Source organism: Mobula birostris, chromosome 25 (assembly GCF_030028105.1).
Source record: "Mobula birostris isolate sMobBir1 chromosome 25, sMobBir1.hap1, whole genome shotgun sequence".
Classification (NCBI taxonomy): domain Eukaryota; kingdom Metazoa; phylum Chordata; class Chondrichthyes; order Myliobatiformes; family Myliobatidae; genus Mobula; species Mobula birostris.
The window spans coordinates 44,148,293-44,170,450 of NC_092394.1; the positions used below are offsets into that span (position 1 = coordinate 44,148,293).

Genomic DNA, 22,158 nt, shown 5'->3' on the forward strand with positions numbered 1-22,158 from the left:
AAATCTGGAACTCTCAGAGCCATTGACTTGTTAAGATCGTCATTTGGTTTGGAAACAAAGTCAATAGATAGTGAAGTGGGCATGCTTGCCTCTATTAGTTGAGGCATCAAGTTCAGGAGTCAGGAAAATATATTGTAGCTTTATAAAACTCTAGTTAGGCTGCACCTAGAGCAGGGGTGGCCAACCTGTTATATTCCAGGCGACAATTTTTTCACGCACGAGCTCAGATGCGAATATTTCACCCACGAGTTCTATATTAACATATTTTTACAAGAATTGAATGGGGGTACAAGAGTTGCATGGTGCATCTGAACTCGTGCGTGAAAAAATTGACGTATGGAATGTAAAAGATTGGCCACCCCTGATCTAGAGTATTACTTTCCAGTTCTGGCCACCCCATTATGGGAAGCTGCAGAAGAGTTTTGCCAGGATACTTCCTGGATTAAAAGCAGGTGCAGCAAGGAGAAGGTGGACAAACTTGGGTGGTTTCTCCAGAGCGGTGGACGCTGAAGGGACACCTGATAGAATTACAAAATTATGAGATGCGTAGGTAGAGCAGGCAGCCGGTATCTTTTTCTCCAGATTAAGGGCGGCACGGTAGCATAGTGGTTAGCACAACGCCTTACGGTACCCAGGGACCTGGGTTCATTTCCCATCGCGGCCTGTAAGGAGTTCTCACGTTCTCCCCATGACCGCGTGGCTTGCTCTGGGTGCTCCGGTTTCCTCCCACAGTCCAAAGTCGTACCAATTGGAAGGTTAATCGGTCATTGTAAAGTGCCCCGTGATTAGACTAGGGTTAAATCAGGGGAATTACCAGGCAGTGCGCATCAAAGGACCGGAAGGACCCTATTCTGTGCTGTATCTCAGTCAACCAGTCAACAAGTAAATAGATAAATAGTTTAATAAATAAATATATGTTTTGATGTTAGAGGGCATGCATTTAAGATAATAGACAATAGGTGCAGGAGTAGGCCATTCGGCCCTTCGAGCCAGCACCGCCATTCACTGTGATCATGGCTGATCATCCACAATCAGTATCCGGTTCCTGCCTTATCCCCATAATCTTTGATTCCACTATCTTTAAGAGCTCTATCCATCTCTTTCTTGAAAACATCCAGAGACTCTGCCCCAGAGCATTCCACATATCCACAACTCTCTGGGTGAAATAGTTTTTCCTCAACTCAGTTCTAAATGGCCTACCCCTTATTCTTAAACTGTGGCCTCTGGTTCTGGACTCACCCATCAGCGGGAACATGCTTCCTGCCTCCAGCGTGTTCAATCCCTTAATAATCTTATATGTTTCAATCAGATCCCCTCTCATCCTTCTAAATTCCAGTGTATACAAGCCCAGTCGCTATACAAGCAAGATGAGATGGGAGAATTCAGAGGAGACTTCCAGGGCAGCTTTCTTTCGCGTAGAGAATGGTGGGTGCTGGAAATGATGTGGCAGGGATAATGGTGGAGGCAGATTACAATAGAGGCATTTAATATGCATGACTAGAGGTATATGGTCCACGTGCGGGGATAAGGAGATAGTTGTCTTTAGTGTAATTAGTTCTGCATGATATGGAACGAAGAGCCTTTCCTCTGTTGTTGTATGTTCTATAAAAGTAATATTGAGTGTGTTTCAACTCTAATCACTTTGATTGATATTTCAGTCTCTTTTCCTTGTTAGAATCTGAAATAGAAGCCAAGTCTCCCAAAAGAAAATTGGTTTTTCGCCCTTAGGATGAAGTTCCGTAATTAGCCTCACATCAAGTGGATTACTGCCCAGAAGGAGAACTCCTGACTTCTAGTTCCTGTAACTGAAAAGTAAAAATAGGCAGATACCGAAAATCTGAAATAAAAGCAGGAAGGTTTAGGTTCAGCAGGTCAGGCAGCATCAGTGGAAAGAGGGACACAGTTAATGTTTCAGTTCAAAGACCATTCAGCGGAGCCTTTGTTCCTGTAATTGCTCACTACTTGAAAAACCCATTATCCCAATTCCTGGTAAAGGTGCATTGTCCCTGCCCTCATCTACCTCTCTGATAAAGTTTCACTGTACCAAAGACAGTAGACAATAGTAAGCAGAAGTGCTACAACTGTCCGTTCACCCCCTCCCACACCTCCATTCAGGGTCCCAAATAATCCTTCCAGGTGGGACAACACTTCGCCTGCAGGTCTGTTGAGATTGTCTACTGTGTTCTGTGCTCCTGATGTGACCCGACGTAAATTGGGAAACCACTTTGTCGAGCATGTTGACTCCATCATTAACAAGCAGGATATTCTGGTGGCCCACCGTTTTAATTCCAATCCCCATTTCCATTCTGACTTGTCAGTCCATGGCTTATCCTACTGATAAAACGAGACCACTCTCAGGCTGGAGAAATAGCACTTCATATTCCACCTGAATAGCCTCCAACTTGATGATATGAACATTGATTTCTCTAACTTACAGTAATTTCTCCCCCTCCCCTTTCCTCTTATTCCATTCCCCACTCTGGCTTCCCTCTTACCTCTCCTCATCTGCTTATCACCTCCCCCTGGTGCCCTCCTCTTTTCCTTTCTCCCAAGGTCCACTCTCCTCTCCTATCGGATTTCTCCTTCTTCAGCCCTGTAACTTTTCAACCATCCTATCCCAGTTCCTTTCTTCATCTTCCCTCCCCTCCTCCCCTGGCTTCACCTATCCCCTTCCAGCTTGTACACCTTACCCCCCCCCCCATTTTCTTATTCTGGCTTCTTCCCCCTTCCATTCCAGTCCTGATGAAGGGTCTCAGCCCAAATGCTTACTCATTTCCATAGATGCTGCCTGACGTACTGAATCCCTCCAGAATTCTGTGTGTGTTGCACTGATGATAGCTCTATGTGGTATTTATAAAATAGCCCAGAAACTTCCTTATTAAAGTAGTTGTAAGAGCACCTACCCTCCTGGTTCCATATGTCAAAGATGTAGAAAGATTTAAACCAAAGGACATTGTATTTAGAGTGAATTATTGAAGTGTTTTTTCTATGTCTCTCCATACAGAGAAGAGATGAGTGTTTGTGCTTCCCCTGAATCGCTCCAAATGAAAGTGTCCGGAGATTCTCCTGGCAGACAATCCCCGTCAGCCGATCGGAATGAAACTACAGAAAAGGTCAGGGATTCGCTGCACAAATTATCTTGTTCTGGCTAAAAAAAAAATGGAGAAAAGGGTAAAAAATCAAGGCTACTTTACCAGGGTAGTAAAAGAACTTGTAACAGTTGTTGGTAAAATTGAGTAACAGTATCACTAGTTTACTTTATAGACATTCTGTGCATGGAATAATATAACATTTCAGCAAGTTCATGCCTTTTTATCAAATAGACTAGATTACTGTAATGTGCTTTTTACTGACCTTACAAAGCAATTTATTAACAAACTTCAACTTACTTAGAACTAGACTTTTAACCAAAACTGGAGTGAGGGAACATAACATTCCCATACTAGATTCTCTGCATTAGCTTCCTGTATCTTTTAGAATTGATTTTAAAGTTCTTTTACTTGTTTTCAAAGCTCTTAGTGGACTGGAACCGGAGTACATCACAGGGTCATTTTTGTTTTATAATCCTGCCCGAGCTCTCGGGTCTTCTTCTGCCAGTCTCTTGAATTTAAAACATCTCCCTCAAAAGACATTTGATATCAAAAGATCTTTTGGCAGGTCATCTTTTTTGAACTACGTTCCTAAACTGTGGAATTTGATACCTAAAGCCATGAGGGATGCAGACACAGTTGACTATAACTATAAACTGTTCATTTAGCCTTGCTTGTAATTATCGTCTTTTTGTCTTTTATTGTCATGTTCGTTTTTATATTTTAATTTTATTTTTGTGTTTGTACTTTTATCCCATTGTAAAGCACGCTGATCTACATCATCTGTATGAAAAGTGCTCTATAAAGAAGATTATTTTATGATTATTATTAACTTTTCCACTGCAATCTGTTGAGCCATTGTGGCTTAATTTCCCCATTTCCTAACTTCAGTAAATTTGAAGCAAACTCCTTTGCAGCCAGGTCACCTGTCTAATGCTCTTGCATATTGTTTTTCAAGAGTAATCGTTTAACATTCCCCCAAATATCTGATGCTTGCGTACAGGATTTCAATACATCTGCTTTAGTGCCTTGTGAGTTACGATGATGAAAATCTCACATGGTTACAGATGGTGGAGTAATGCCTCCCATTATTATAACTAAGATTGTGCAATTTTTGATTGCAAGTTTGAATTTTCAACGGCAGCTTTGTGAGCCATCGTACATTCATCCTGAACATTACGTGAGTTTATAGTCTTTTAGGATATTTTCCTTCGCAGTTCCTGACTAATGTTGCATGTTGGATGTTGTAGCGTGGATGAAATTACCAGAGAGACACAATCACTGGTAGATACAAAGCAGCTTCTTTACTCGACACAACAAGGTTCAGCAGGCATCTTAACGGATGGCGACGCTTTCAGTAGAAAGGTCTGCTAGCCCAATGTGGGCTCGATATTTATATGCTAAACACAAAGGCAATCGCTACTTAAAAGGTTATAGACAATGCTTCCTTTTGAAGCTACATACAAACATCACACCTCCTAACTTCATCCTTTCCTTCCTACGCCAACATGTCTGGGTTGGTATCCACAGCCTCTAGGAATGCAAGTTAAATCCACAATACATTTATTTGGCATTTTACGTGCTAACATAGAAGACAATTAGTATTTATAAAATATAGATAACACTGTCTTCGAAACTACAGCATCTGGTCAAACTATGGCACCAGAAGCATCTGATATTCACACCTTTTTAGGAAGCGCATTGTTGTGAACTCAATCCACAGTACTTTGTCAAATAGAAGTCTGGTGGCCAAAGTCATTTAAGTGTAAATGAATCATCTATCCAAAAAAACTCACTCTAACATTGGAGACTCCATATTTGTCAGACTTAATAGAACACAGAACATGGAAATCTACAGCACATTACAGGCCCTTCTTCCTAATGGAAGATAGATAATAAGACATTCTGTCGGAGCAGAATTAGGCCTTTCGGCCCATCGAGTCTGCTTCACCATTCCCTCATGGCTGATTTATTAACTCTCTCAATTCCATTCTCCTACCTCCTCCCCGTAACCTTTGACACCCTTACTAATCAAGAAACTATCAACCTCCGCTGTAAATATACCCAGTGATTTGGCCTCCAGAGACATCTGTGCCAATGAATTCCACAGATTCACCACTCTCTGGTTAATTCCTTCTCATCTCTGTTCTAAAAGGATGTCCTTCTAATCTGCGACCGTGCCCTCTGGTCAAATGTGTTTTTTTTTAAGTCAAATGTGCAGTCCCCACCGCCCCCCATGAAAAGTGCTGACGCAATGCCTGATGATGTCATAGCCAAGGCAGTCATGTCTTTTATTTGTCTTTGACGTTCTCGATACACAGGATGGACCGGACTGCTGATTCTGAGAAGGCAAGAGGGCGGTGTCTGTGTTTCATGATAAACTCCTTGTGGTGCTTCGATGCAGCAGTCTTGTTGCGCTCTTGTTCCCCTACCCTGGAACACCTAATGATTGAATGTAGACTCTACTCACCAAGGGAGTTCTCCTCCGTGATCCTGACCAAAGTTTACATACCACCAAAGGCCAATATCAAGTAGGCACTTGAGGTACTCCGTGCCACCAACAATAAACAGGAATCAGCCTACCTCGACGCCGTTCAAATCATTGTTGGGGACTTCAGTCAGACTTATCTGATGAAATCTGTGCTCAGTTATCATCAACCTATCACCAGGGTCCCAACACATTCAAAGACTGCTATACGGGAGGCAGAGTCAGTGGACTGGGCCGTGTTCAGGAACTCATCAGAGGATCTGAACGAATACACCATGGCTGTGATGGACTTTACAAAAACAGCCATAGATAAGTGTGTCCTCACAAAATCATTCAGTGTCTTCTCCAACAGAAGGCCTGGACGAACCATGAGATTGGAAATCTGCTGCAGGAGATCAGTGACATTCAGGTCTGGCGACCAAGTCAAATACAAAATGTCCGGGTGCAAGCTCCAGAATTCCAGACCAGGACCAACGCTCGACAGCAGTGGCAGACCTTGAATGTTATCACCTCCTACAAAGCGGAAACAAGCGACGTAGGTGACAACAAGGTTTCACTCCCAGATGAGCTCAATGTCTTTTACGCTCGCTTTGACCGTCAAAACACGGCAGCATCTTCATGAACCCTCACAGCCCCCAGTGATTCTGTGATTTCCGTCTCTGAGGCCATTGGGCGAGCATCCTTCAGGAGGCTAAACCCACGGAAAGCCTCTGGCCCAGACAGGGCACCTGGCCAAGTACTGAAGACCTGTGCTGATCAGCTGGCTGGGGTGCTCACTGAGATCTTTAACCTCTCTCTCCGGCAGTCCGAGGTACCCACCTGCTTCAAGCAGGCTTCAATTATACCGGTGCCCAAGAAGAACGAGGTAACCTACCTCAATGACTATTGTCCAGTAGCACTTACATCCATTGTGATGGAGTACTTCGAGATGGTGGTGATGAAACATACCAACTCTTGCCCGAGAAGTGACTTGGATCCACTCCAATTTGCCCACCAGCACAACAGGTCCACAGCAGATGCCATTTCATTGGCTTTTCACTCAACCCTGGAACATCTGAACAGCAAAGATGCTTACCTCAGCATGCTCTCCATTGACTACAGTTCGCATTCAATACTATCATTGTGTATTTAATATTTCAGTAATATTTGAGTAATATTGTAAACATGTTGTTTGATTAAGCAGTCTTGTTCATTTAAGTAATTCATTATGGGTTACATGTAAAAATCTGTGAATTGTATGTCATGACAGTTCCTCAATTAAAGTAAAAACAAGGTTAATTCCCGGGATGGCGGGACTGTCATATGTTGAAAGATTGGAGCGACTGGGCTTGTATGCACTGGAATTTAGAAGGCTGAGAGGGGACCTGATTGAAACATATAAGATTATTAAGGGATTGGACATGCTAGAGGCAGGAAGCTTGTTCCCACTGATGGGTGAGCCCAGAACCAGAGGCCACAGTTTAAGAATAAGGGGTAGGCCATTTAGAACGAAGTTGAGGAAAAACTTTTTCACCCAGAGAGTTGTGGATTTGTGGAATGTTCTGCCTCAGAAGGCAGTGGAGGCCAATTCTCTGGATACTTTCAAGAAAGAGTTAGATAGAGCTCTTAAAGATAGTGGAGTCAAGGGATATGGGGAGAAGTCAGGAACAGGGTACTGATCAGCCATGATCACAGTGAATGGTGGTGCTGGCTTGAAGGGCCAAATGGCCTACTCCTGCACCTATTGTCTATTGTCTATTGAAACTAAGATAAGTTATTCTTGGATCTGTGTTTTTGCTTCCAATTAGTTTAATGTTTTGGAGTTACAAAACAACGGTGGTGGCAAGGTACTTTTAAAACGAACCCAAGATGACTACCTATCTGTTTAAACATAACAAGACGTTCGCATTTAAATAAGCACAACAAGAAACAGCTGAGTAACAATGCATGTACTTCTTTTGAAGGGACAGACATGGTCGAGTTAAAAATAAAGAGGGTAGATAAATTCACAGGATCATAAATGGTGAGTGTAATAATCATAAAAGGAGAGCAGAAATGGCTGACATCAGAAAGATTGGTGCATTTGATTACACAAAAGATAACTGGATATTGTACGGAATGAGCGAACGAGCAGTATTTTGAAGTAAATGAAACAGCCAATGAGAAGTGAGTGGCAAGTTTGCTGAGTGTATTGGATGGAAAAGCATGCAATTTGCTTAGAAGTTTACTGCTCCAACCAAACCAGCTGAAGTGAGCTTTACTGATATCGTGAAAGTAAGGTAGGAACATTTAGAACCAAAACTATTGTGGATTGTAGAACACTTTAGATTCCATAAGCGTAATCAAAATGAAAGAGACTCCACATGACTATGCATGGCTGAATTGAAGAGATTGTCCAAGCATTGTCAGTTCAGTGATGGGCTTAATGATGCACTGAGAGATTGTTCTGTGGAATCTTACAAGAAAGCATTCAAAAATGGCTCCTAACTGAAGCACAATTTACATTTAAAAGAGCAGTTGAAATTGCTGTATCAATGGAAACAGCAGACGGAGATGGAACTGAGTTGCAGACAGGAATGAAAGTGAGCGTGAGCAAAATTGCAATGTCTAAACAGTGACCTGCCTGGCTGAACAAATTACGTTGCCTTCGTGGCGAGGGCTCACATGCACCAGACCAATGCAGGTGTAAAGGTGAAATTAGGACATATATGAAGGGCATGCTGGGCAGACAGAAATAAATGGACTGCACAGGGAAGAGTGAAAGATAAAAAGTCAAATTGCACTTTCACAAAGAGCAGTAATCTGCATGCTATTGTTGAAAGATCTGGTAATGACAGGACTGTGTAGCCTTGAGATTTACCATGTGAAATCAAGCAATATGGTTATACCAGAAGTGAACAGAAAATTAATGAAAATGGAATTGGATGCTGGCTTGGCTGTTTCAGTCATTCCACAAAATGATTTTGAACAGCATTTCAAAGACACTGAACTAAAACCTGCTGATATCCAACTAAGAACTTGCACCGGAGAAAAGATATCTCATATGGGACTGACATAGGTAACAGCGAAATACAACAACCAATACACCACATTGGGCTTGTATGTGGTAAAAACTGGGGTCGTGATTGACTGAGCCAATTACAACTTGATTGGAGATCCATCCACCATTTGTATGCCACACCCCCTGTAACAGAGTCAACAGAAAATGAATTAAGAAAGCTACTGGATGATGTTTTCAAGGATGGCACTGGAAAACTCAAAACATATCACGGGTAAAATAGTGTTAAATAAAAATACCACACCCAAGTTTTACAAAGCCTGTCCAGTTCCTTATACATTCCGTGATAAAAGTAGCCAGTGCTGGACTGCAGAGAGGCTGAAAGAATTCATTTGAAGGTTGAGTGGATTTATGGGCTATACCAGTTGTCCCAGTAGCCAAGAAGATGGGGTCTGTCATGATTTTAAGGTCACCATCAACCCATTACTGAAAGTAGACCATCATCTTCTGCCCAGAATAGAGGATATCTTTGCAAACCTTTTGGGAGGAGAAGACCTCAGCAAAGTAGCTACAGATGGAGATGGAAGAAGTCTCCAAAGTGTTTTTCACCATAAAGACTTTATCACTATAATAGGCTTATTTTTGGAGTAGCATCTGCGAGTGCACTTTGCCAAAGCTATGGAATGGGTGTAGTAAGGCTGTTCAGACACTCAGAGTTACCTGGATGACATCATTGGTACTGGTAAGGATGACAAGGAACACAAGGTGTTAAAAAAAAATTAAAAGATTATGGACTCAGAGCATGATGCAAGCAAGTGTGAATTCTTTAAACCAAGCGTCACTTACTGTGGTCGAAGGGATTGCAGAAGTGCGCTGAGAAATTTCCAGCAGAGTTAGATGCCCCAAAGCCAAAGGAGGTGTCACGGTTGTGATCTTTTTTTAGGATTTGTCAATGATTATAACAGGCCCCTGCCAAACCTGACTACAGTGCTCCACCCATTGAACTCATTACTGCAGACCAGGAATAAATGGAAATGCACAAAGCAGAGTGAGGTGGCTTTCACAAGGGTAAGGGAAATGGTGATGTCAGACACGTTATGATCCACCTCATCCAGTGAAGCTTGCCTGTGACACCTCACCTTATGGCATAGGTTTAGTCGTGTCACACATTATGAGTGATGGAAGTGAACGTCATATAGCCTTTGCATCACGTTCACAGCACTGCAGAGAAATGTTGAGCACAGATTCACGGGGAGGCTTTGAATCTGGTTCGGGGTGCAAAATGTTTCAACTGGTACCTATATGGTTGAGAGTTTATCATCGTACTGATGGTCACCCACTAGAGTCCATTTTGAATCTGCAGAAGGGTGTTCCACTAACAGCAGAATGCAAAGATGAGCTCTGTTTCCTGCAGGACATAATTACAAGATCAAATTCAAGAGGACGACTAATCATGGAAAAGCTGATGGACAGTCCAGTTTACCATTGGAAAAGGAAATATCTGAAGAATTTTCAAAAGAAGTCACCCCTCTTGACATACTCTTCTTGACACAAATTGGAAGTCTCCCCATTATGGCAGAGATGATCCAAGGGGAAACAGAAATGACCTCACACTGTCTCAGGTCTACTTGGCAACCCAAATGGAGGAAATGAGCTGCAGAAATCCCAATTCCCATTTTTACTAACGCTGCGATGAACTTGACAGAGGTTTCCTTATGTGGGGATTGAGAGTTATTGTACCATCCAAGCTGAGAGCTAAAGTGTTGGAGGGGCTACATGCCAGTCATCTGGGTGTGGTCAAAATGAAAGCGTTGGCTTGACGTTTTGTCTGGTGGCCTGGGATAGATCAGTAGTGCACTGTTTCAGATGCCAACACATCCAGAAGATGCCAAGAGCAGGGCCTCTCTATCCCTGGGGAATGACCTGCATTGCCCTGGCAGAGGATTCATGTGGATTTTGCTGGACCATTCATGGGCACAAATTTCTTGGTAGTAGTGGATGCAGCTACCAGGTAGACAGAAGTGTTCCCAATAGCCGCCACTAAAACCTTACACACTGTCGATGTGCTGAGAAGCCTCTTGTCAATGACTATTGAGGAACAAGGTCAGTTATTCCTGAAAACGAATGGAATAAGACATATTAGATCTGCACCGTACACCCAGCTACAAATGGCTTGGTGGAAAATTTGTCCAAAGTCTGAAGAATGCACTGCAAGCAATGTCAGCAGAACACACCACACTGACACTGAATTAGAAGCTCCCCAATGTCCTCCTTGCATATCGCAATGCAGCACATTCCACAACCAACATCTCACCAGCTATCTCACCAGATCGTCCTTTCTGTTCATGCTTGGATCTCCTCAAACCCAGTCTCAGAAGGAATATGCAGGACGAACAGCTAAAACAAATTGAAGGTTCCTTAAACAAGGGGGCTCAGTGTTTCACTCCTGGACACACAGTCCTGGTGAGGATGTACAGAGGCGATCAAAAGTGGTACTCGGAAAGATTAAGGACAGAACTAGACCACTCTCCTACACAGTGCAGATTGCGTCATATATCAGATGGAGACAACAAATTGATCAGTTGAGGGAGTGTTGTCAGCTGCTAGAGAAGAAAGGTGGCCAGAGCTGTCAGAATCTGAGATCGTTTCACTTCTACAAGTCTCAGCTGCCAAGCAGAGTGATATTCCTTGTCAGGAAAGAGGTTATCCCACAAGAGTAAGAAAGCCTCCAAGGTGATTAAATCTTTAGGCCTGAATGGGACAATTTAAAATTTAGATGCTGTAGATTTCTGCATAGTAGTTGTATTCTATAGTATATTGTGTATATAGTTGAAATGCATTCTATATTGAGTTGGAGTTTATAGCTAAGCAGGGAGGAATGTTGTATATTTAAGTAATATTTGAGTAATATAAATATATTCTTTGATTAAGCTTTCTTGTTCATTTAAATAATATTACAGGTATGTGTAAAAATATATGAATTGCATACTTTATGACATGATATGTATGTCTCGCTTAAATTAAAAATTAATCTTAAGATATAAATCTAAATCCCTGATGAAGATAGCAGAGTTTGTCATTGAAACATCAATTATAATCGATACCTGTACCCAGCTGGAAGCCCGTGAAGAGTTTAATTGAAACAGATATGTTATTCCTAGCTCCGTGTTTTTGCCTTCAATTAGTTTAAAGTTTTGGAGTTACAAAGCAATACAATCATCCCCTCAAAACTAATTAATAAGCTGCAAGACATAGGCCTTAATACCTCCTTGTGCAACTGGATCCTTTGTGGTTAGAATTAACATCTGCCTAAGCAAGGACCTGGACTTGCTGCAATTTGCCTCCCGCTACAATACGTCTAGAGTGGATGCAGCCTCACTGGCTCTCCACTTGGCCTTGGATCACCTGGACAACAGCAACGCCTACGTTAAGCTGCTGGGCACTGATTACAGCTCAGCATTCAACACCAGAATCCCCTCAGTACAAATCAACACGCTGAGTTTGTATACCCGTCTGCAACTGGATTCTTCACTTGTTAAATCGGGAGATGGCAGTCAGTGCGGATTGGAAATAACACCTCCTCGATGACAGTCAAGACAGGAGCACCTCAAGGGTGCACGCTTAGCCTGATTTCATGATTGTGTGGCTAGGCACCGTTCAAACAGCATCCAATGACACTACTCTTGCTGGCAGCCACTCAGACAGTGATGATGGGCGTACAGGAGTGAGGGAGATCAGCTGGTTGAGTAGCACTCAACATCAGTCACTCTAGGGACTGATTGTGGACTTCAGGAAGGAGAGGCTGGGAGAGGACACACCAGTCCTCATCGAGGGACCGGTGGAAAGGGAGAGCAGCTTCAAATTCCTGGGCATCAACATCTCTGAAGACCTATCCTGGGCCCAGCATCTTGATGGAATTATGAAGAAGGCATGACAGTGGCTGTACTTCATTAAGAGCTTGAGGAGATTTGGTATGTCACCAGAGGCTCCAGCAAATTTCTACAGATGTACCATGGAGAGCATTCTGATTCCATCACCTTCTGGTACAGAGGCGTCCATGCTCAGGATCAGCAAAAACTGCAGAGGGCTGTAAAGTCAGCTGGCTCCATTGTGGACACTAGCCTCCCCACCGTCGAGGACATCTTCAAAAGGCGATGCCTCAGGAAAGTGGCGCACATCATTAAGGACCCTCACAATCCAAGATGGGCCCTCATCTCATTACTAACACCCAGAAGGAGGTACAGGGGCCTGAAGACACACACTAAACGTTGTAGAAACAGCTCCCTCCCTTCTGAACTATCTACGAAGCCATGAACACCTTGTCACTATTTTTGTGCTACTTATTTTTCTCTGTATTTCTTATTATAACTTATAATAATTTTGTTATGTATTACACTCTACTGCTGACTCAAAATAACAATTTTCATGACATCCACTTAGTGGCCACTTTATACATCTGCTTGTTAATGCAAATATCTACTCAGCCAATCATATGGCAACTCAGTGCATAAAAACAAACAGGCATAGTCAGGCGCTTCAGCTGTTGTTCAGACCGGACATCAGAATGGGGAAGAAATGTGATCTAAGTGACTTTGGGATGGATGGCAAAGTGCATGCCCATTGAAGGGGGCTGCTGGGGCTTCACTGGGCAGTTCCTTCACAGAGCCCTCAGCGCATTGGGCAGCGCTGGTACGAGGAGGCAGAGAGACATCAGCAACATCACCGAGGCAGCAGAGAAAGCCTCAAGATGGCTCTGGATGAGGAAAACAAGTCCATGGGGACCTGCAGCACAAGCCACCTGAACATTAGTTGGGGCTTAATCAACCATGGCTGGGTCGCCTGGGTGAGGGAGTCTGATGCTGAAAGGCCCGATGTCCCCAGGTTACATCACTGATGATGTGTTCAGAGCGTCGTGAAGATGTATTCTTCAAAAAATGACTCTGGAATGCTTGTTGGTGCCAGATAGGGTGGTTTGAGTATCTCAGAAACAACTGGGATTTTCATGCACAATAGTTTCTAGAGTTTACAGAGGATGTCGCGAAAAACAAAAAATAACATCCAGTGAGCAGTAGTTCTATGGGCAAACATGCCTTGTTAATGAGAGAAGTCAGAGGGGAATGGCCAAAGTGGTTCAAGCTGACAGGAAGGCAGCAGTAACTCAATTAACCATGCATTACAATAGTGGTGTGCAAAGGAGCATCTCTGAACTTACAACACATCGAACCTTGAAATGGATGGACTACGGCAGCAAATGACCACACCGGGTTCCATTCCTGTCACCACTGAGTCTACGTTAGTGACAATCAACCTGAATCTGATTCTGAAAGACCTTGGAGCATCCTGGAGATCATCTTAGATGCTTAGTAGTCTTTGGCGTGGCTGAGGAGGTAGGGCAGGAGAAGAGATTGTCCAGGTGTGAGTTTGCAAGAAGTGGGTGATCAATCTAACACCCACGCCTTTAAGGAGGCGTTGCCCCTGGGTCACCATGCTGATCACTGCAGCTTAATCACAGGGGGATGCACCGAAATGGTAGGTTACTACAGGACACTGTGTGCAAAGCAATCACAGTGGCTATACTTCATTAGGAGTTGGAGCAGATTTGGTACGACCCTTGCAAATTTGTATGGACGTACCGTGGAGAGCATTCTGACTGGGTTGCATCTCCATCTGGTACGGAGGCTCCAATGCACAGGACTGAAAGGGGCTGCCAAGGGTTGTAGACTCAGCCGGCTCTATTATAGGCACAAGCCTCCCCACCACCGAGGGCATCTTCAAAATGTGCCTCAGGAAGGTGGGATCCATCATGAAAGACCTTCTCTATCTGGGACATATCGTCGTACCATTATAACCATCAGAGAGGAGGTACAGGAGCCTGATGGATCACAGTCAATACTTTAGAAACAGTCTCTTTCACTCTGCCATCAGATTTCTGAATGGTCCACGAACTCATGAATAATTCCTCTTTTGCATAATTTATTTATTTTTATTACAGCATCGTGAACTGTGCTGCTGCCACAAAGTAAATTTCAGGACTTGTCAGTGAGAGTAAGCCCGGTTCCGATTCTGATATTAGACTGAGTGGAAGAAAGTCGTCAAAGAGGGTGGCTTTACGGAGCACTGTGAGGAAGGAAGCAGAGAGACAGGAGAAGGTTTCGGGATCCCTGAGCCTTGGCAGCTGAAAGCACAGTATGGAGCAGTTAAAGCTGGGGATATGTGAGATCTGGGAACGTTGCACGGCTGCAGAGGTGTTCCAGAGACGTGTAGGGGAGATAACGTGGAAGGACAATTCTTGAATTGTCATTGGATCTTCTTCAGGGAAAAGATACAGGAAGAGCAAACCAATGTAGACAGTAATATTTAATCCCTCTATATGTGGTATCCCTCTTCAAGTATCTCTTTACCACCAGGCACATTGGCTGGCTGGAGTTTGCTGATTTCGGTCTCCACAACTCCAGTGAAAACGCACTGTGGGCTGAATGTCTGCAGTACCGCTCGCTACCACAAGATGGCAGGAGCAGTCCATGCCGATGTAAAAGGAATTTTCAGCCTCATTGCAAAGGGCCAGTCAGTCTGTGCTCTGTGGTTCAGGAAGTGAGATGACATGGGACCGGAGACTACAGAAACTTCCTGCCACCCTTCACTCACTCTGGGACATTCTCTCTTGACCCTGTATCCCCTGTGACCCCAATGGCACCTGAAACCTTTTCTCCTCTACTTGCCCCTGCTCTAGGCTCTCCTCTTCCTACAATACAGTTTATTGAAATATCCTCTGGTAAGTGGAAAATAACTGAGAGAAGTGAAGTCACTGATTACCTGTTTTCCATGGGCAGTCGTCAAAAGAAGAATGCCATCCTCCATACACCAGGACTTCCCCCCCCCCCCCCCCCTGACCCTCAGATCTGAGTGTGACTCTTGTCAGTTCTCAATATTGTCATATCTCCATTGCTCGATGCTTTGCTTCACTAGGTTATGTGCACAACTAGACAAAGGTGAATATTTCCCTTCCTCCTGTGCTCCAGATTCCTCCCACTTCTCAACGATGCGTGGGTAGGTTAATTGACTGTAAGCTACCTCCTGGTATGGGGTAATGGCAAAAAGAAATGAAAGAAGAATTAATTGACTGTAAGAGGAAATAAGTTAGAGGGTAAATAAGGAGAAGGAAAGTGGGATTCTTCTCAGGGAGCTAGCATGGACACTAAAGGCCAAGCAGCCTCCTCTTTTTTCATTATTTGGTAAGGCAGGTGGCTGGAACCTTGCCCTCACCATCCACTCAAACTGGGGCATTCTTTCTTCCCCACACCACACCAAGGACAACCCGCCTACCCCACACCCTTCCAGTAGTCACAAACTCCCCAATGCAACCTCCTACCCTACCCATGATCAACGTTATGACTCGTTACTGAGAGGCGGAGATGGGTGTTGATTGATGACACTGGAGTAAATTACATTCTCACCGGAACTTACGAGATCCAGAGGTCTTGTCTTCCCATTCCCAATGGGGTTCTTTCCTTAACTCTTTCTCCTTCTTGTTCTCCTGCAGGTCCAGCACTGACGCAGGAGGTGTGTGCTGATGGAAGGAGCCATTGTGCTCTGTGCTTTGTGCAGACGGCCAGCAGCTGCTCCATCTGGAAGCCCCCCCCGTGTTCTTTTACTGTTTTTCCCCAGTGATGGAGTCTGAAGCCCCTGCGTCCATCCTGTAACCACGGCAGGAGTGGAAAGGTGTCTCCAGAGCCAGGCAATTGCCAAAGGACAGTATCCATCCTACAGCAGTCAACAGTCGCTTTCCTGCCCAAGTATATTGTTGCCCCGTTGTCTTGTTTACTGACCAGTTTCCTTGTTGTTTTGCTCATAAGCAGAACTTGAGATTGAAAAAAAAAAATGGATCTCTTTTGCTAATGAGGCTAATATGTAGTGTTTATTAAGATGGCAATACCACATTGTGAAGACATTTGTCAGGCTGAAGCCCACAGTTCGTTGCCACACATTGAGACATAAATCCTGCCCTGAAGGTTCATCCCATGTTCTTGGATGTTGGAAGATTAATCGTTGAGTTGAATGGTGATGAAACCACTTGCTGATCAGCTCCGAAAACTGTATTGAGCCCATTCCGATCTGCCATGTTGGAAGGATCTCTCGGACTCCTGTATCAGTGAGGATTGTTTCACTGTGGGTATGACGTACGAACTCAAGTAATGAATGTTAGTTATTTATGTGGGAGCGGAGATCTAGGCACTTTGTTGAGATGGTGTAGAGAGCTTCACTCTCCACGTAGATCATCGCATTGTGAGAACAACCCTGGGCTCTGCAATCATTATAGCACTTTGAGGTGAACCCGCTATTTCTAGGCAGCAAGGTCAACAGTGATGAGAAAAATAAGCAGATGATCCTGCTGTAGATCTTGGAAACCTCCTGCCTTGAGGGCCCCATCTTCTGATCTTTTCGTTGGTTGTAATATCTTCTGCTGAAGGCACAGACTCTAAGACCCCCAAACATCTCCATCCCTTTGCAGCTTTAACAACCTCCTTAGACCCAGCATCAGTCCTAATAGCTCGATCAAGCAAAGTATGACTGAGGCAATAGTGTTCTTACTAGATTAACAGCATTTACTGCAAGTTGGTGCTGTCCACAAAATATTTTGTTCTGAGGTCACGTTTAAATGGCCTACTGATAATCAAGAAAGGTTTGGTGTTCTCCTCTCCTCTCCCTTTTTCCCTGAAGCTGTTGGTCTTTATCAATGCAGCCTAATATCTACTAACTCACCAGCATGATTGCAATGACCACAACGATGAATCCCCACACTACATGAACTGACCTTTGCAATCTTATACATGAGCTGACAAGCGTTTCTCCCTTTATTCAGTAGGTAGACCAAGAAATGTTTATGCAACGATGCCAATTGCAAGCCAACAAATTATGTCATTTTACATATGAATGTAAAAAATGTAGTAGACATTAATTTAGTCAATAATGTTTCTCACAAGAAAACTGTCATGGTGCAATATATTAGCCATATTAATGAGCAAGTCGACATTGCTTTCTGGAAATGTTCTGAAATGTATTAGTGCAAAACTTACTTGTAGGGCTCTCCTAGTATCTTCCATCCCTGGGCCATGCAGACATTGCACTGAAACAGGAAACTGAAGCAGCTGTGACCTGCTTTATCATCAGAGTTAGCCAGTTTCCCGGTTTCCACCCACCATAGGAGTCAGACATCCAAAAACATAAAGACAAAAGAGACAGCAGTTGCCGGAATGTGGAACAAAAATCAGAGCACTAGAATAACTTAGAGAGTCAAAAAGCATCTGCGGAGGCAAAAAAAAGTGGAAGTTGGTGTTTTAGGATTGGTGCAGGGTCCCTAAAATTTGAATATGCCTTTTGCCTTCGTAGATGCCGCCTGACCTGCTGGGTTCTTCTAGAATTCCCTTTCTATCGCAAAACCTGGATGTGTTTGACAGTTACATTGATGGAGGTAATATAGAAAACGTGTAGCTCAGGTGGTCGATGGTTGGATTGGGTTGTTCTCCAATCTTGGCAATTTACTTGCAAACGTTTCATCGCCATACGAGGAGAGATCATCAGTGTGCTGTTGCGGCGTGTCCTCCGAATGCTTGGCCAGTTTCATTGATACTTAACCAATATCTTTACTCAACAGTTGGTCTTACAATGAGTATCAGTAACTCCTTTGTCCCACTGGAGTCCCACCCTCTTCAACTATCAGCTACTGCTTCAAGAAAATTCTGAATCCATGCCATGAAGCTGCTTGGGACTGCACCTGAGACTTCCTGGTCAGTTCTTCACTGGGTACTCAAACGAAGGAAAATAATGTCCAGATGAAGGAAGTTCGATCTTCCTTGCAAAGCCATGGTTCATGGTTTTCAGATCCAGCTACCCTCTCTGAACATTTTGCTGAAAAAGAGAACTTTGCTTTGAAGTCTTTATCTGACCCTGACTTTTACCATTTCCTATGTGAAGGAGGACATCTCGATGTCACTCCTGAACGTCCCAGCTCTGATTTTTGAAATGCTGGACCCTAGCAAAGAAAGTAAGTTCTGCCCATCCTCACAAGTCGTTCAGTCTTCTCACGAATCCTCTAAAACTGCAAATTCATGGTTATCTAGCTTAGTGCAAATGAAAATATTATTTAAGCGTCAGTCTGATCCTGAGTCCAATCAGAGTGCTAACGGTAAATTTGTCCCAATTATTAAAACATATTTAGTTACACTATATGAAATCTTATCCATTATTTAAATCCTGAATTTGGTTTCCCATCCACTTGCTGGAAAACTCTAACTCGCAATGAATGAGAAGTTTGTAGATTTAATTTAACAATATAGATGTAAATCGACTTTTAAGGTGTAACCTTTGTTTTGTCTTTTCAACCAAAATGTTGAACTGTTAAATAAAGTGCACTCATCCCAGTAAACATTGGTATATGTCACATTACCAACTAACTGTGGGGTAAGAGCTGACAAGGCCCTTGACATTCTGCACGCAATCTGTCCCACGTATGAGCTGATAAGACACAGGTGCAGAATCAGGTCATTCAGCCCATCGAGTCTGTTCCAACGTTCAATCGTGGCTGATTATTTTCGACCCTATTCTGCCAGCTTCTCCCCATAACCATTAAAAAGAGTCCAGGACATATCAACCTTAAATCCTTCCCCCCCCCCCCCCAACCAATGATTGGCCTCCACAGCTCTCTGTGAAAAGACATATTGATCTGAAATGCCAGTGGCTTCTCCCTCTCCCCACTTCCCACAGGAACTTAGGAGAACTCGACTACTTGACTCGTCAAGTCATTTGCACTTCAGACCAACTTTCATCCTAAACGCCCACCACTGCATTCTCCTGTGTCATGGGTAGTACAAGTCTGAAATGATTAAAATCACTAGGGCCATCTGTGTCTGCCCACCACATGGGACCAAACTCAAGCAAACTGTTGATAATACTAATTAATAACTTGAAAATAGCAGCATTATCTTTTATATGCAAATGCTGTTTCCCAATAAGCACTTATACAAACAGTATTATCATTAAGCGATATGTACATTCTGTATAATATCAGAATACTCTGTTAGATAAAGAGGAATTTCTTTAGCCAGAGAGTGGAGAATCTTTGGAATTCATTGCCACAGATAGCTGTAGAGGCCAAATCACTAAGCATATTTAAAACTCAGATTGATACTTTCTTGATAGGTAATGGTGTCAAAAGTTACTGGGAGAAGAAGCAGGAGACGATAATAAATCAGCTGTGATGGAATGGCGCAGAAGACTCGATGGGCCAAATGGCCTAATTCTGCTGTCATATCTTATGATTTTATAATCCAGCTTTGTAGGTGTAATGACACTTGCTTCCAGAGGAAGATGTGCACTCGATGACTTGCTAAGAGGCTGTGGAATCAGGCACAGGTTTGCTGATTGTTCCTTGACCTGTTCATTCCTCTTGGGGATCTGCAAATAAACTTAACGTGATCAATATTAACTCCAAGGGTCAAGTTGACATACTATCTTGTTATTTAAAGAACACCCTTTAAAAAACACACACACAGTATTGTACTATTAGCAGCTATGAAGCACCTTTGACCTAAGTGTAACCATCCTTCTTTCGAAAGCAAAGCTTTACAATGGTCATTTTAAACAAAAGAAGAGGGTGAGACATCCTTCACACCCCAATATTCCATTAGGTCTGTCCACACTTCACTTCTCTGACAGCAAAAGATGAATTAGACTGGGCAACGAGCCCTTGGATCTCCAAGTTAAGTCCTCTGCCTGCCCGGTTACTGAGAGAGACTGAGCTGGTAGAATTTCTTGCCTCCAGTTCAACACCGCTGCTTCACACCCCACCCTGCTCTGAGGCAATACCCTTCCCCGTCCCTATCCCTACTATAATTGCTTTGCTGCAGCTAGAACCTAGGCCGATCGGGGGATAGAGATAGACGCTCCATCCCTCCAATTTTAATTCTGTTCTTCTCACAGAAGAGCAGATGTGTGCTGACTATGTTCCATACCCAATCTGTATAGCTGGTCTATATGCACTATTCATTCTGTGATGCTGAGATACATCTTAGGATGCTCTGGGACACGTCATCAGTGATATAACCTGGGGTCATTGGATGTTTCAGGTCTGTAAATCTGCCCCCCCCCCCCCGCCACCATATACACATTTTGGCATTTTGACCGTAAATGGGCTTTTACAATGGGTTTGGCTTACTGAACAGTATAATAAAGCTTCCACAGGGGATCACTGCTACCCGTAATAAGTGACAGCAGTCTGCAGTTGGCATTTGGTTCCTAGGTAGATGTGTAGATAACCAAACCAGCCTCTTGCTTCTGCCTTATCACCTGGAGCACCTTTCATGAATCCATGTGCTACAAGAATAAGTGGAGATCTGTGGTGCGGTGCGCTGTGGGAGTATCCTTTATCTCTACGTGGTATGGTGAAGCTACAGAAATTTTCCTCTGTCTCATTTCCACAGAGGAGAAGTGGAATAATCGTATCATACTCCAGTGCTTATGATACAGACTATAGTGGGACCAAACAGAATTCTCATTGTTGTTTTAATGTGTGGAGCTGGTTGTGAATATTTAACCTTTAACACTCAGTTATGGCTAATACTCTACCCATTACAGTAAACTGCATGGAGTTGTTCATGTGTTAACCTTGTTTTCAAAATAAAATGAATCCTGTTTTCCTTAGCCGCTTTAGTTTATTGATGTAACAAAAAGAGAATTCTGCTCCACCAAACCCGATCAACATTGTGACTCAGATGTAATATCACAAAAGGTGATTTGTTAGCGACGGTTTTGGTGCGTATGCACCTGATATTCTTGGAAATCTGCTACTTCAGTTTTGACAGTGATCTACTGATAAAGCCACAAAGAATGGGTCTCTTCACTGCTGTATAATTTTTGCCCTCATTTCACAGAGGCAGGTGCACTAGCCTGCATTAGGTTATCTTAATCACAGCCTGATGAGGTGTCTCGGCCCGAAACGATAACTGCTTATTCCTCTCTAATGATGCTGCCTAACCTGCTGAGTTCCTCCAGCATTTGTGTGTGTTGCTCTTATTCACACTGTAGGGAAGAGCCAGGACTTCCATAGTTTACACACAAATATACGAGGTAGTCGTAGGAAAAGACCTCCTGGGCCATTGAGATTTCGCCATGATTTCAAGTCAAGTCAAGTCACTTTTTATTGTCATTTCGACCATAACTGCCGGTACAGTACACAGTAAAAACGAGACAACGTTTTTCAGGACCATGGTGCTACATGAAACAATACAAAAACTACACTGAACTACGTAAAAAACAACAGAAAACTACACTAGACTATGATCGTAGCCTATGATTTACCACGATCACAGCCGATCTGATTGCATTTTGCCCATTCCTGGTAATGTTTCCCCCTTGTTTATCAGGAACCACCCACCCCATGCCCACCACTATTTGAGAAACTAAATCCTTAGTCTGTGAAAGATAAAATTATTGAACACTAGCCCTCCTGTTATCGCTCTGGTCCCTGTCTGAGTACACCTCACTACATTACACAACTCTGTTGGATCCCAGTCCAGCAAGGCCTTAATTCCAATGCACTCATTCTTCTT

General features: G+C 43.4%; 1 protein-coding gene across 5 annotated transcripts in view; it reads left to right on the top strand.

Annotated features, from left to right (window-relative positions):
* The window catches only part of clip2 (CAP-GLY domain containing linker protein 2), a 167,161-nt gene extending 145,911 nt beyond the window's left edge, over window positions 1-21,250 (top strand). For 3 of the 5 annotated variants that reach the window (XM_072243338.1, XM_072243337.1, XM_072243341.1), the window contains 2 exons: window positions 3,005-3,113; window positions 5,411-5,443. In XM_072243338.1, coding sequence (XP_072099439.1) covers window positions 3,005-3,113; window positions 5,411-5,428 — 127 coding nt within the window. In that variant the 3' untranslated portion in view covers window positions 5,429-5,443. Of the gene's footprint in view, window positions 1-1,675; window positions 1,698-3,004; window positions 3,114-5,410; window positions 5,444-16,094 lie in introns of those variants that run through there. The other 2 variants (XM_072243339.1, XM_072243342.1) reach the window with 2 other exon arrangements.
* Window positions 21,251-22,158: the final 908 nt, after the last annotated feature.